This window comes from Myotis lucifugus, unplaced genomic scaffold (genome assembly GCF_000147115.1).
Source record: "Myotis lucifugus unplaced genomic scaffold, Myoluc2.0 scaffold_34, whole genome shotgun sequence".
Lineage (NCBI taxonomy): Eukaryota > Metazoa > Chordata > Mammalia > Chiroptera > Vespertilionidae > Myotis > Myotis lucifugus.
The window spans coordinates 759005-773028 of NW_005871082.1; the positions used below are offsets into that span (position 1 = coordinate 759005).

General features: G+C 39.8%; 1 protein-coding gene across 2 annotated transcripts in view; it reads right to left on the reverse strand.

Annotated features, from left to right (window-relative positions):
- The window catches only part of SPTLC2 (serine palmitoyltransferase long chain base subunit 2), a 92538-nt gene that overhangs the window by 58062 nt on the left and 20452 nt on the right, over positions 1 to 14024 (reverse strand). For both annotated transcript variants that reach the window (XM_006086957.3, XM_023752489.1), the window contains exons 2-4: positions 10504 to 10698; positions 4482 to 4636; positions 2473 to 2621 (exon numbers count right to left, since the gene is read on the reverse strand). In XM_006086957.3, the coding sequence (XP_006087019.1) occupies positions 2473 to 2621; positions 4482 to 4636; positions 10504 to 10698 (499 nt within the window). The remainder of the gene's footprint in view (positions 1 to 2472; positions 2622 to 4481; positions 4637 to 10503; positions 10699 to 14024) is intronic.

Here is a 14024-nt window from a genome sequence, read left to right on the forward strand (position 1 = left end):
GGGGTGGGTTTAAGAGAGCAACCAAAGGACTTGTATGCATGCATATAAGCATAATCCATGGACACAGAGAGTAGGGGGGTGAGGTCATGTGCTAGGGAGTGGGAATAGCTGGGGAGAGGTCAATGGGGGGAAAAAGGAGACATATGTAATACAGTAGGTCCTCGGGTTACGTCGGAGATCCGTTCCTACGGCGAAATGTAACGCGATTTTCGCCGTAAGTCAGAATCCACCTACATAAGCACCTACATCACTCACATGGAGCACATACACAGCAGTAATGAAGTGAAACAGTAAAAAAATTTAAAAGAAAGATACCAATTTCTGACCTTTACTTGTGGTAAATAAATAATAAAAAACATAAAGCACATATGTACATATGTCAAAAGGACGGAACTTTTTTTTTATAAATGCTGTAAATGGGAGATGGTGACGTAACCACGTAACAACCTACATCGAGTCCGACGTAACCTGAGGACTACCTGTACTTTAAACAATAAAAATTTTTTTAAAAAATCAGGAGGGATATCTCAGCTGTGGAGGTCCCCTCTGAGAAGTGAGGGGTCCCAGCCCCCAACTCAGCTTCCCAGCCCAGGGTTCCAGTGCCAGGAAGAGAAGTCCACATAATTTCTGGGGGTAAAAACTAGCATTGACTGTGGCTGAGTGAGATGGAGGGCTGCTGGAGTCCTAGGCAGTTTCTCTTAAAGGGTCCATGCGTAGACTTGCTCTGGCTCATTCCCTCTGGGTTCCAGCATTGGGGCAGCAGCTCAAAAGGCACCAGGGAAACAAAGGGAGGAACTGAACTGTCTGGAGGGGCAGATGCCATTGTTCCTTTTTTGAGACCCTCCTCATGCCCCACCCACAGAACTGGTAGATGTGCACCGTATTTGAGTCTCCATGAACCTGGCTGACACTGTTCTCCTGGCCCTGGTGATTCCCTGAGACCCCCATCCCACCCAACTGTGGGTCCACCCAAACTGTTTCCAGTTGCTTTTCCAAACGAATAGCCTGTTTTGGCTTGTGCTTCAGATTTTCCTAAAATCTCTCAAACAAGCAGCATCTGGCCTCAGCATGCCCTGTTGTTCTCACTAAGTGGCCCCAGGCCCAGCACTAGCAGCAGCCAGCCTTGGTTTGCAGCTTTGCCTTGCTGCACTCCAAGCCCAGCATAAGTAGCAGCCATCTGCAGATTGCTTTGTAGCTCATGCTGGGTGTCCCCAGGCAGAAGACAGGCATTAGTTGACCTTGGCCTGCACTTTATGAAAAAGTACTTTATAAAATATAAACTGCCATAAAGATGTGTGATTTCTATATGTTGTTAATGCTCCCTTAACCACATCATTAGGGACCCTAAGTGAAAACAACCCAGCTGTATTTGCCAATCTCTAGACCAGGGGTCCTCAAACTACGGCCCGCGGGCCACATGCAAATACAAATATTGTATTTGTTCACGTTTTGTTTTTTTACTTCAAAATAAGATATGTGCAGTGTGCATAGGAATTTGTTCATAGTTTTTTTTTAAACTATAGTCCGGCCCTCCAACGGTCTGAGGGACAGTAAACTGGCCCCCTGTTTAAAAAGTTTGAGGACCCCTGCTCTAGACCCATGAGAATAACAATGAATTGTTTTTTATTCTTTATTTAATCAGAGAGAGGAAGAGAAAGGTAAAGATAGATACAACAATGATGAGAGAATCATTGATTGGCTGACTCTTGCATGCCCCCTACTGGGGATTGAGCCCACAACCCGAGTATGTGCCCTGACTGGGAATCAAACCATGACCTCCTGGTCTGGCCCATGCTCAACCACTAAGCCACACTGGCTGTGCTGAATTGTTTTAATCCACTAAGTTTTGATGTGCTTCACAGTAATAAATATCCAGACTGATGCCTTATAATTTCTATGGTTATCAGTCACTAGAACAAAATGAAGAATTTGAAATTTTCCTTTTAACTAAATAAAATCTCTTTACATAAATCTGTTCTCTTTTACATTTTATAGACTTGTACTACTAATAAAAAGAATTAGCATTTAATGAGTATTTACCATGTTACAAGCACTTTACATGAATTAGCTTCTTAAAACAACCCTATAAGGTAGGAATTATTATTAGCCCCAAATTACCAGTAGGGAAATAGATTAACTTTCATATGCTCACAGGCTCAGATATGAAGTGGTGCTCTTTAATGAACTATCATTTGCAAAAGTCAATAAAGTCAACACTAAAGTTATAAATGAAACAATAGTACTGAACATACTCTGTATGTATAACATAATGGAAAAGAAAAATACATCTCAAAATGTGTTGAAAGCATTAAAATCATCCATCAATTCAGAAAAATAAAGCATTCTTTATCTGATGTAAACTACATGGCAAAGTATGTATTTGGACACTGAATATTCTAGCACTCTATCCATATTACTCCCTCCTGAGTAAAAAAGTTAAGAACATAAGCTAGCCCAACAGACTACACTCACCAATTTCCTGCCGAGTGCTGCACACGCCAACTCCATACTCCTCTAGGACTTTGGCAGCTGCCTCCTGACATGATCCAGTATTTCGTGCAAATCCAAGATAGTTGTAGGAACCCATGTTTATAACACCTTTAATCGTATTCCCTGTGTACCTGTATTTCAATAGGATGAATGTTCATGAAACCCATGGGCATGGTCAAACACTTACATATGATAATAAATGTATTGGTAATACCAAAGGAAGCAATATATATAAGAAACAGAGAGAATATGGTCTAAATGAAAAATAGCTCAAACTCACTACCAATAAATGAAATGAAAGTTAAAATACCAATTTTTGCTTATCAATAATGATAAAGATTTAAAAACTGACCATAGCCAGCATTGGTCAGGACTATTTCATACACTGTAGATAAGAATATCAGAGTACTGCCCTAACCGGTTTGGTTCAGTGGATAGAGCGTTGGCCAGCGGACTGAAGGGTCCCAGGTTCGATTCCAGTCAAGGGCATGTACCTTGGTTGCGGGCACATCCCCAGTAGGTGGTGTGCAGGAGGGAGCTGACCGATGTTTCTCTCTCATTGATGTAACTAACTCTCTATCCCTTTCCCTTCCTCTCTGTAAAAAATCAATAAAATATATTTAAAAAAAAAAAAAGAATATCAGAGTACTTTTTTTGGAAGGCAGTTTGACAGTACTTATCCATTAAAAGATATCCTCCAGTGAGGATTAACCAAAGGAAAAGAAAGAGTCACAATACAATTGTGACCATGTCTCTTTCCCAGGCACACAAACCAGTGACATTCCTAATTGTGGAAGCTCAGACAGTCTGACCCCTCAAGTGAAGACGACATGGTTCAGAGGCACATCCAACTTAAGATGGACATGAAGTATGAACAAGAAATAAATTGCCAATCTTCTAACTTGAGATTTTGGAGTTTTTAACACAGGATGATGCAGCCCAACCTGCATGTGTACACTATATACATCAAAATTGTAGAATACTAAGTAGCCACTACAAATAATGAGCTTGCTGTGAATATACACAAAGATGTTACTGATACGTTAGCAAGTAAAAAAAACAAGATGCAGTATCATTTCTATAGTATGATGCCATTTTTGTAAATCAAAAACTGTGTGTAACCCTACTAGATACATTATATACATATCCCACAGAAAACACCTGGCGGAATAACACACTACAAACTGATAACAGTGGTTACCTCTGGGGAGTGAGGATTAGTAGGGCAGTGGATTTGCAAAGGAATAGTGGTTAGTTCTCATGGGGACTTTCAATTTATCTTTATTGCTTGTCTTTTTTTTTTTTTTAATAGCAATGCAATCATGTAATACTTGAGCAATCTAAACAAAATAAAATTTTATAAAGTTTTCTAAACTATTGAACCCATTTAAGTAAAAACACTCTACATATCCTTGAATCATTTGAGAAATCAAAACATCCAGAAATAAATTCAGATACTTGATTCTGGTAAGTAGTATAATAGAAAGGACAGTTTTTCTTTGTGTTGTTTTTTTGTTGTTGTTGTCTTTTTAAAATATATTTTTATTGATTTCAGAGAGGAAGGGAGAGGGAGAAAGAAATAGAAGCATCAATGAGAGAAAATCATTGATTGGCTGCCTCCAGCACGCCCCCTACTGGGGATTGAGCCCGCAACCCAGGCATGTGCCCTTAACCAGAATCAAACCTGGGACCCTTTAGTCCACAGGCCAATGCTCTACCCATTGAGCAAAACTGCTAGGGCTTGTTTTGTTTTACTAGGTCAAATTTTGCTTTCAACTATAACCCAACACAGTATCAAACTAATAAAAAAATGTATTTTAAACATCCCAATAACAATGAACAATATGCAAGGAAATTAATCACATTATATTGTATTCTCAGCTTCCACTGCTGTTTTGACAAAATACTGTCAAATTTGCAATAGAATATTTTAAAAAGTCAAAAAATTCCTTTTTTTGTTGTTAGGAAATAATTTCCCAAACAAGACTTACCTGAATGACCAGTTGTAATCATGAGACTGTCTCTCCATGATGTCCATCCTGGCTCCAGGCACACTACAGATTGGTCGATTCCAGTTGTCTCTAATCCTCATGTAGAGATTCCTTGTATAGAAGTTTTCAAAATCCTGATACAATGGCACAAAGTCCTACCAACAAATGGTGAAATACCATAAATTTAACTGAGTTACTTTTTAACAATTTACAACTTCCCTTTTCATATTGCAATAGCACTTGAGAATGAGAGGTCAATTATACTGAGTTAGCTCGGCCAGCATGGCTCTGTGATTGGCCCATGAATCAGGAGGTTGAGGTTCAATTCCTGACCAGGACACATGCCTGGGTTGTGGGCTTGATCCCTAATAGGGGGTGTGCAGGAGGCAGCTGATCGATATTTCTCTCTCATTGATGTTTCTATCTCTCTATCCCTCTCCCTTTCTCTCTCTAAAATCAATCCTATATAATAAAAGGGTAATACGCAAATTGATCAAACGGCAGAACACCAGTCGCTGGAATGACTGGTCGCTATGATGCGCACTGACCACCAGGTGGCAGACGCTCAACACAGGAACTGCCCCCTGGTGTTCAGTGCACTCCCATAGGGGGAGCTCTGCTCAGCCACAAGCCAGGCTGACAGCTGGCAAGCACAGCTGCGGTGGTGGGAGCCAAGCCTGCCTCTGCAGCAGTCAGTGCTAAGGATGTCTGACTGCGGCTTAGGCCCACTCCCCACAGGCCTAAGCCACAGTTGGACATCCCCTCAAGGGCTCCTGGACTGTGAAAGGGCGCAGGTCAGGCTGAGGGACCCCCCTCCCTGACACACACATACCCAGTGCATGAAATTTCGTGCACTGGGCTTCTAGTAGAAATATATTTTTTTAAAAGATTAGTTAAATAAAATTATACTGAGTTAACTGACACAGAAAACATTTTGAAAGGCATAAATTCTGTTTATTTTAAAACAACCCTTAGGTAAAAGTCACATAGCTTTGATGATTGATCTAAAAGAAATGGTTGAATGCAGAGCCAAAGAATTGAATAAAGCAGGCCTCTAAAAATAAACTTAGTTGTACATTTCTGTCATTAAAGGTTTTCCTTCCTAATAAAATAAAAAAGACTAGTGTTCTGCCCCCTACCCCAAGTAAAATACTGACTGGGGAAAATGCCATAAAAACTCCTATAATTTCAGTTTCTAACAAGAAAAATAATTCCAAAATTAAGATTCCATTCTTGGCATATTTTCAAGGATCAAAATGAAATTAATTCAAAGAAAAATGATAAAAGCAAGAAACTCTTAAGTAGCTTATAGAAAGATCCCTGCGTCTGGTTTCTTTCCTTAGATAGGAGTTTTTAATAAAAATTTAAAAACAGCCCTAGCTGGTTTGGCTCAGTGGATAAAGCGTTGGCCTGCGGACCAAAGGGTCCAGGGTTCGATTCTGGCAAGGGTACATACCTCAGTTGCAGGCTCCTCCCTGGTGCAGGCCCTGGCCAGGGTGCGTGTAGGAGGCAACCAATCGATGTGTTTCTCTCACATCAATGTTTGTCTTTTCTTCTCTCTTCCACTCTCTCTAAAAATCAATGGAAAAATATCCTCAGGTGAGGATTAAAAATAAATAATAATGAAAAATAGTTTTAAAAAAATTTAAAAATACATATATAAAAAAATTCTCAAAATGAATTTCCATGATCAAGGACTTAACACCACCCTTTTTTTCATCCCTGAAGTATACTAAAATTAAGCCTGTAAAAAATAAAGTCACCATGAGCTAAAATGAATGAATATGCTATGCCCCATGTGGTTTGACCATTGCTCAGAACACACATGACTAGACCACACAGAATCTACTTAAATCCTGAAGGTAAAAGGTAAAACACACAAACAAACAAAACTGTACTACAGTTTTACTAGTCAGAAAACCACTGAGCTTCAAGGCCTCAGGTCTGGGCTTGGTGCCAACCTAAGTTAATCTATAATAATAAAAGCGTAATAATGCTAATTAGACCGGACAGCCAAACATCCTTCCAGACGAAGCCGCGGTGGTGGGGGCTGAGGCAGAGGCGGTTAGGGGTGATCAGGCAGGCAGGTGAATGGTTAGGGGCGATCAGGCAGGCAGGCAGAGTGGTTAGGGGTGATCAGGCAGGCAGGTGAATGGTTAGGGGCGATCAGGCAGGCAGGCAGAGTGGTTAGGGGTGATCAGGCAGGCAGGTGAGCAGTTTGGGGTGATCAGGCAGGCGAGCAGCTAGGGGCATCAGGCAGGCAGGCAGGCAGAGGTGGTTAGGGGTGATCAGGCAGGCAGGCAGAGTGGTTAGGGGTGATCAGGCAGGCAGGTGAATGGTTAGGGGCGATCAGGCAGGCAGGCAGAGTGGTTAGGGGTGATCAGGTAGGCATGCAGAGTGGTTAGGGGCGATCAGGCAGGCAGGCCAGCAGTTAGGAGCCAGCGGTCCCGGATTGCGAGAGGGATGTCCAACTGCTAGTTTAGGCCCACAGGGATCAGGCCTAAACCAGCAGTCGGACATCCCCCGAGGGGTCCTGGATTGCGAGAGGGCACAGGGCCAGGCCAAGGGACCCCACTGGTGCATGATCGGGGCCAGGGAGGGACGTGGGAGGTTGGCCAGTTGGGGAGGGACTGCGGGAGGGTTCCAGGGCATGTCCAGCCCATCTGGCTCAGTCCGGATAGGCCGGATCCCAGCAGCAAGCTTACCTACTGGTCGAAGCGTCTTCCCATGATGGTCAGTGCATGTCATAGTGAGTGGTAGAGCAGCCTTAGCAAATCATTAGCATATTACGCTTTGATTGGTTGAATGGCTGGCCAGACGACTGGACACTTAGCATCTTAGGCTTTTATTATATAGGATTTTATGATCCCAAGCAAGCACTTTCCCTCACCTCTTTCCAATATTAACACTAAAATTTGCCTATCCCTGGACTACATCTAATCCAGCATCAGAAAACAAGCTCTACCATAACGATGAATTATTCTTTCTTTCCCTCTAAAAGTAATCAAAGAATTATATGCATATATGCAAGGCCCATGGACACAGACAATAATGTAGTGAAGATCTGGGGTGTGGTCTGGGTGGAGGGGAGGAAAGGGATGGGAGGATGGGGGACATCTGTAATACTGCCAACAATAAAATAAATAAATAAATAAATAAATAGCCCTAGCTGGTTTGGCTCAGTGGATAGAGTGTCAACTGGCAGACCAAAGGGTCCCTGGTTTGATTCTAGTCACGGACATGTACCTCAGTTGCAGGCTCAATCTCTGGGCCCCACTGAGACGCCTGTGGGAGGCAATCAATCGATGCATTTCTCTCACATCAATGTTTCTCTCTCTGTCTCTCCCCTTCCCTTTCACTCTCTCTAAAAAAATCAATGGTAAATATCCTCAGGTGAGGATTAATAAAAAAATAAATAAAAAAGTAATATTTATTATTACTTCCTCCAAAAATTGTTTCCTGACTAATCCTATGCTACTCAGTTTACTTTTTTGTTCTAAATCTGCATACAATTCAAGGACTATTTACGTATAGAAAGCTTTGCAAAGGCCTATAAATTCAAAGTGTTAATGTTTCTTCAACAAAATTAGAAACTAAAAGAATAAACAGAGTAGTTCCAATTCTTTCACATAGATAGCCTCAATAGTTAAACAATTTACCCTGAAACATGAAACAAGTTCCAAAGATACTATACTTATTCACCAAGTAATTCAGATGAATCCCCTCCCTCTGTCCCTTCCATTCATCATGCTTGACAGAGCACCAGCTGTGCAAACTCTATTGTCATTCTCCTGTTCAAAAACTGCCCAGGACTCCTTGGTGCCTACCAAACTTCTTAGTTTACATTCAAAACACAATTTTTCATACACCCAAACACTGGTTCCAAACACTGCTCATGCCTTTACCTATACTATCCTCTCTATACCATAATCAGCTCATCCCATCTCCACCTCTACCTGTCATTTATTAGGTCTCTACAATATGTTGACACTATGAGAGGTCCCGGTAGATAAAGATTTTCTAGTCTGAATATGTGATAAAACTTTAGCTCCCATCCAGTCATAACTGTCATCAACTCAGTCTAATAGGAAAAGATTGCCTGTGAACAAGTAATTGCAATTCCACACTATACAGTAAGTGTATAGTAAGCTGTAAGTTATGGTAAGTAAGCCATACCTGAGGGATGTAAAAAAAAAAAAAAATCAACATACCATGGATGCATGTTAGCTAGAAAGTCTATTTGAGACATACAGGGGTCAAAAAAAGGGTAAAGAAAATTTTAATTTGTTCTGGTTTTCAATTATGAAAATTAGTTTGGCCAACTGGATCAAGTTCTGAATGCAGGGCTTTGTTTGCATTAGGTATTTAAAAAATACCTTTTTAATGAAATTAACTTGTAGGGATTTCAGGGCAAAGAGTAAGATGGCCAACTTATGGTGCTTGAGCTGGGAAGGATGCAGAATGGTTGAGATGACAAAGAATGCCTGGACCCTTTTTCCCAGGGCCAGAATCTTCAATCTATATCCTGACTGGCTTTGGCTTCCTAGTTCCAGAGGAGGACCTTTTCCTCTCTCATGTTTCCGGATGCCCTCACGTGATCACAATACATTCCCAGTGTTTCCTGGCTCCTCTCCAGTGGTGACCTTGCTGCCACTTACATCTCTCTCCTCTAACACCCACAAAAGTGAGGGACAACAAGAGTCTAACTTCTGATTCCCTTCTCTAATCTAGTACACTCCCTGGGCTGCAGGACAACCTCTCCATACTTCACCTGCCAAGAACGAGTTTCTTTTTTGTAAAATCAGGCATTTCACTCTAACTTTATTTCTTTTTGAGAATAAGTAACGTGTGTTTATTGTATAAAACTCTAGAGAGGCAAAGGAGTATACAGAGAAAAGGGAAGTGAATTAGATCCCCCTCCCCAGAGACATTATCACTTCTGTTTACCATTACTAACATAAGGTGGTTTCTACTATAAACAGAGTAGTTCAGCCATTCGGCTTTAGGGCTTATTTGTTTGGGGACAGGACCTGATTTGTGAACCAGACATTTATGTATAATGTGTCTATGAGAAAACACATCCCGAGTTCTATAGAACAAAATCTTTTCAGATGACTGTGGACACAACTTGGGATACAATATGGTATTGTGAACAGAAAGAACATGGCTTTCGGCTCTTCACCAACCTGTGTCTGCATACCAGTTCTAAAACTAAGCTCCTTAGGAAACATTACTTAACTTGGGCACATACCCGGGTTTCAGGTTTGATCCCAAGTTGTGGCGTTTACCGGAGGCAAAGGCTCAATGTTTCTCTCTCATATTAATGTTTCTCTCTCTCTCTTCCTCTCTCTCTCGAATCAATGAAAAAAACATATCCTCGATGAGGACTGAAAAGAAAGTTAAGTTCTTTTTTTTTTAAATATATATATTTTTTATTGATTTCAGAGAGGAAAGGAGAGGGAGAGATAGAAACATCAATGGTGAGAGGGAATCATTGATTGGATGCCTCCTGCACACCCCCTACTGGGGATTGAGCCCGCAACCCGGGCCTGTGCCTTTGACCGATGCTCTATCCACTGAGCCAAACCAGCTAGGGCAAGAAAAGTTAAGTTCTTTAGTTTCTTCATGCCTTTAACCTTGTTTCCAACTTTCTTTGTTTAACTGCATCTGGAATATTTTTATTTTAATGTGTACCAAAATATCTAAAGAAAAAACGGAGTGAAAATACCAAGATTTCGCCCTAGCTGGTTTGGCTCAGTGGACAGAGCACCAGCCTGCGGACTGAAGGGTCCTGGGTTCGATTCCAGTCAAGGGCACATACCTGGGTTGTGGGCTCGGTCCCCAGTAGGGGATGTGCAGGAGGCAGCTGATCAATGATTCTCTCTCATCACTGATGTTTCTATCTCTCTCTCCCTCTCCCTTCCTCTCTGAAATCAATAAAAAAAATATTTTAAAAAAAGAAAATACCAAGATTTCTATAAAAGGCTTCCATTCACAGAATTAAAGATTCTCTAACAATTACCTTTTGTTCTTCTCTTTCTGTTGCATAGTGACACTTTTCAATTCTCCAATACCTCAAGAAATCTCGAAGGTATCCAAAGAGGGTGAGTACACCATACCCCACATAAGTAAGCACAGCAACCAGCATTGGTGTTTCTTCAAAAGCTTCGTTAAACGGTCTTTTATACAGTCCTCCATTTTGTGTAACATGATGGACCTGAAAGAGAGATTTAAAATGTTTACTTCAATAACACTAAGAAAGATTTCTACTTAAAAATCTAAGTAGTCTTCACAGATTTGTATAACTATACCTTTGGAATTCCCTAAGTTATAGTTTAAAAAACCCACTAAGATCTAAACAGGGCATCATTATTTTTCAATAGAAGTAAGTTACACATAATTCAGATGAACAGCAAACAAAAAAACAGAGGGAGAGGCTGCCTAAGAACAATGCCTGACTCTTTTCTCTCGTTATTTGATTTCATGAAATAGATCCTAAAATACTATGGTTGGAGAATACATAATTTCCTTTGTTCTAATAAAGAAAACAAGAAATATCGGGGGGAACACTTTGTAAAGTATGTGATTGTCTAACCACTATACCTGAAACTAATACAAAATAACATTGAATGTAAACCATAATTGAAAAAAATAAAAAAGCACACAGAAATATAAATCAACAGAGAAAGCCTATCCTGAAAAATAGTATATTAGCTAATAAATAAAGTGATCAAAAGTAAATTCAGTTTTAGAATAAAATATTTGTAAATGTTTTACTGCTCTATGTCCTTAAAGCCACTCAATCACAGTATTCCAAACATCAACATTAGGCCCCTGTGAAAACACACACAATGCTTACTTTTGTGAGTGATCCAGCATTGTATAAAAGGAGAAAATGAAATCCAATGCAAAGCATACAGCAATCAGTAACTGTCATAAAATCATTCTGCCCCTCCATCTAAGTGTTCATTCAAATTCTGCAAGATTATCCCTGGCTTCATACATTCTTTGGGGTACCTGAGTTTTAATATACAGATACCAAACCACCATACTTTTGATATCATAACTTAAAGCTTTTTACTTTTTGGTCAATTTTTAAAAAATATATATTTTATTGATTTTTTTACAGAGATGAAGGGAGAGGGATAGTGAGTTAGAAACAATGATGAGAGAGATTCATTGATCAGCTACCTCCTGCACACCCCACACTGGGGATCAAGCTCACAACCTGGGTATGTGCCCTGACCAAGAATTGAGCCCTGACCTCCTGGTTCATAGGTCGAAGCTCAATCACTGAAGCACACCACCAGGCAGGAGCATATTTTTCAAGTGAGCTCTGAACTAGAGTTATAAAAAGTCCCAAAGGAAGAAAAGATTTTTGCCCTCTCAGGCAACCTGATCAGATATCTGATTGTAAACTAATAAGAACAAATTAATAAAAATTTACAAAACTACAGAAACTAATATATGCATACCCCTGGGCTAAATATGGTTTAGAATATTGTATCCTGATAATGTTAGTTTGAGAAAGTTACTTGAATGCTGCAAGTTAGAACAGTTTGGGAAAAAATAGCTGTATTTGACAAAGAAAAGACATTCAGATAGGCATAATACATGGGATCTATTGGTACTGATTCAATTTGACTGCCCAAAGAACTTATGAAAACTATTTGTAAAACTGGTTTAAGTCTTCATCAATCTCTTCTCCAAGAGACTGTGTCAATATTTAATACTTAAACTTTTTATGCAGAAGGTTGTAATATGTTTAGAAGAGAATAGCTAGCAATGAGCCATTATCTGAAGATAGAAAATTATTTAAAAATTAACAATATAACACATAAGCTAATAAGCTAAACAAAACAAAATCAAAAGCAATCAAAACACAAGAAAAATAACATTCTGATCATCTCTTTAAAAAACTACATTTAAAAATATTGTCATACCAGTACCCAACTCTTCTGAACTCTAAAATTGTTTCAACTATTTTCTCTCAATTGAACAAAAAAGTAAAATGTGAGGCAATTTTCAGAGCACCTAAGTCTAAAATATGTGTGGCAGATTTATATGTCAGGAATGCTGTGGCTATATCTCTTTAAAAGATATCCGCCTGGATTTGAGATACACCCAAACCAGCAGGACCAAGTAAATGTAAACAGATGGTTGCACTGTCTAGGAAGGAGGAAATTAAACCATTAGTTTGCTTTTAAATACTATGTGATTCTATCGCAGCCCCTTTTAAAATGAAATGCATTGAAGGAATTGAGATTCAACTCTGAAAGAACTTTTGGAATGTGGCCTCAGTCAAAAACACAGGTCACTCTTCTGCGTCACTGAATCTGCTGCTGATTCCATCTAAGTCGTCTTCATTTCAGTTATTATATCCTTCATTTCTGATTGTTGTTGTTTACGGTTTCTCTCTGTAAGTTCTCTCTGAGTTCATCTACTCTTCCTCTAAGTTCATTGAGCATCCCTATAACCAGTGTTTTGAACTCTGTATCTGGTAGATTGCTAGCTTCCATTTTGGTCACATGCCTATAAGCTACCAACCATACTTTTAAGTCACTGGAAAGACACTCCCAACCAAAGCAATAATGGGGTGCCGTATAATCAAAAGATAAAACCATAAACTTAATATGCACTAAAATCATCTGGAAGGAGATACAAGAAACTGGAATGGGGAGAGGAATGGGGGAAGGAAGCATACTTCCTACTTATAACCCTCTGAACCAATTTACTTTTTATTTCTAACTAAGACTATATATTATTGAATTTTTGTTTATCGTTTTATTTTTTAAATGTTTAAACTAAATTTTCTCACTGATTTTATTCACTATTTGGACTAAAACAGAGTTAATAAAAACAACATACACTTCTCATCCTAACTTTAGGTCAGCTCACAGTCTACAGACTCTCTAGAGCAGCGGTTCTCAACCTGGGGGTCTCGACCCCTTTGGGGGTCGAACGACCCTTTCACAGGGGTCGCCTAAGACCATCGGAAAACACATATATAATTACATATTGTTTTTGTGATTAATCACTATGCTTTAATTATGTTCAATTTGTAACAATGAAAAAACCTCCTGCATATCAGATATTTACATTACGATTCATAACTAGCAAAATTACAGTTATGAAGTAGCAACGAAAATAATTTTATGGTTGGGGGTCACCACAACATGAGGAACTGTATTAAAGGGTCGCAGCATTAGGAAGGTTGAGAACCACTGCTCTAGAGAATTCTCATCTACTTGTTAAGATCTCAAAAGGACTTGACATGCTGATAAGTGCAAATCTACATTTCAATCCCCAATCCCCCCCACCCGGCAAAACTCTAAATTTACATTTCCACCTGCCTCCTATCTAGCTCCACTTAGATGTGCCCAAATCAACATCTCACCATCTTAACTCCTCCCTCAATTCAAACCTGACCCTCCTCTCCTCCTATATTACCTTACCTAGTCCACAGAATAACCATCCAGTCAACCCAGTCTCCCAAGTTTGGAGTCATCTTTAGCTCCACCTTATCTTTCTGGCTTTCACCTA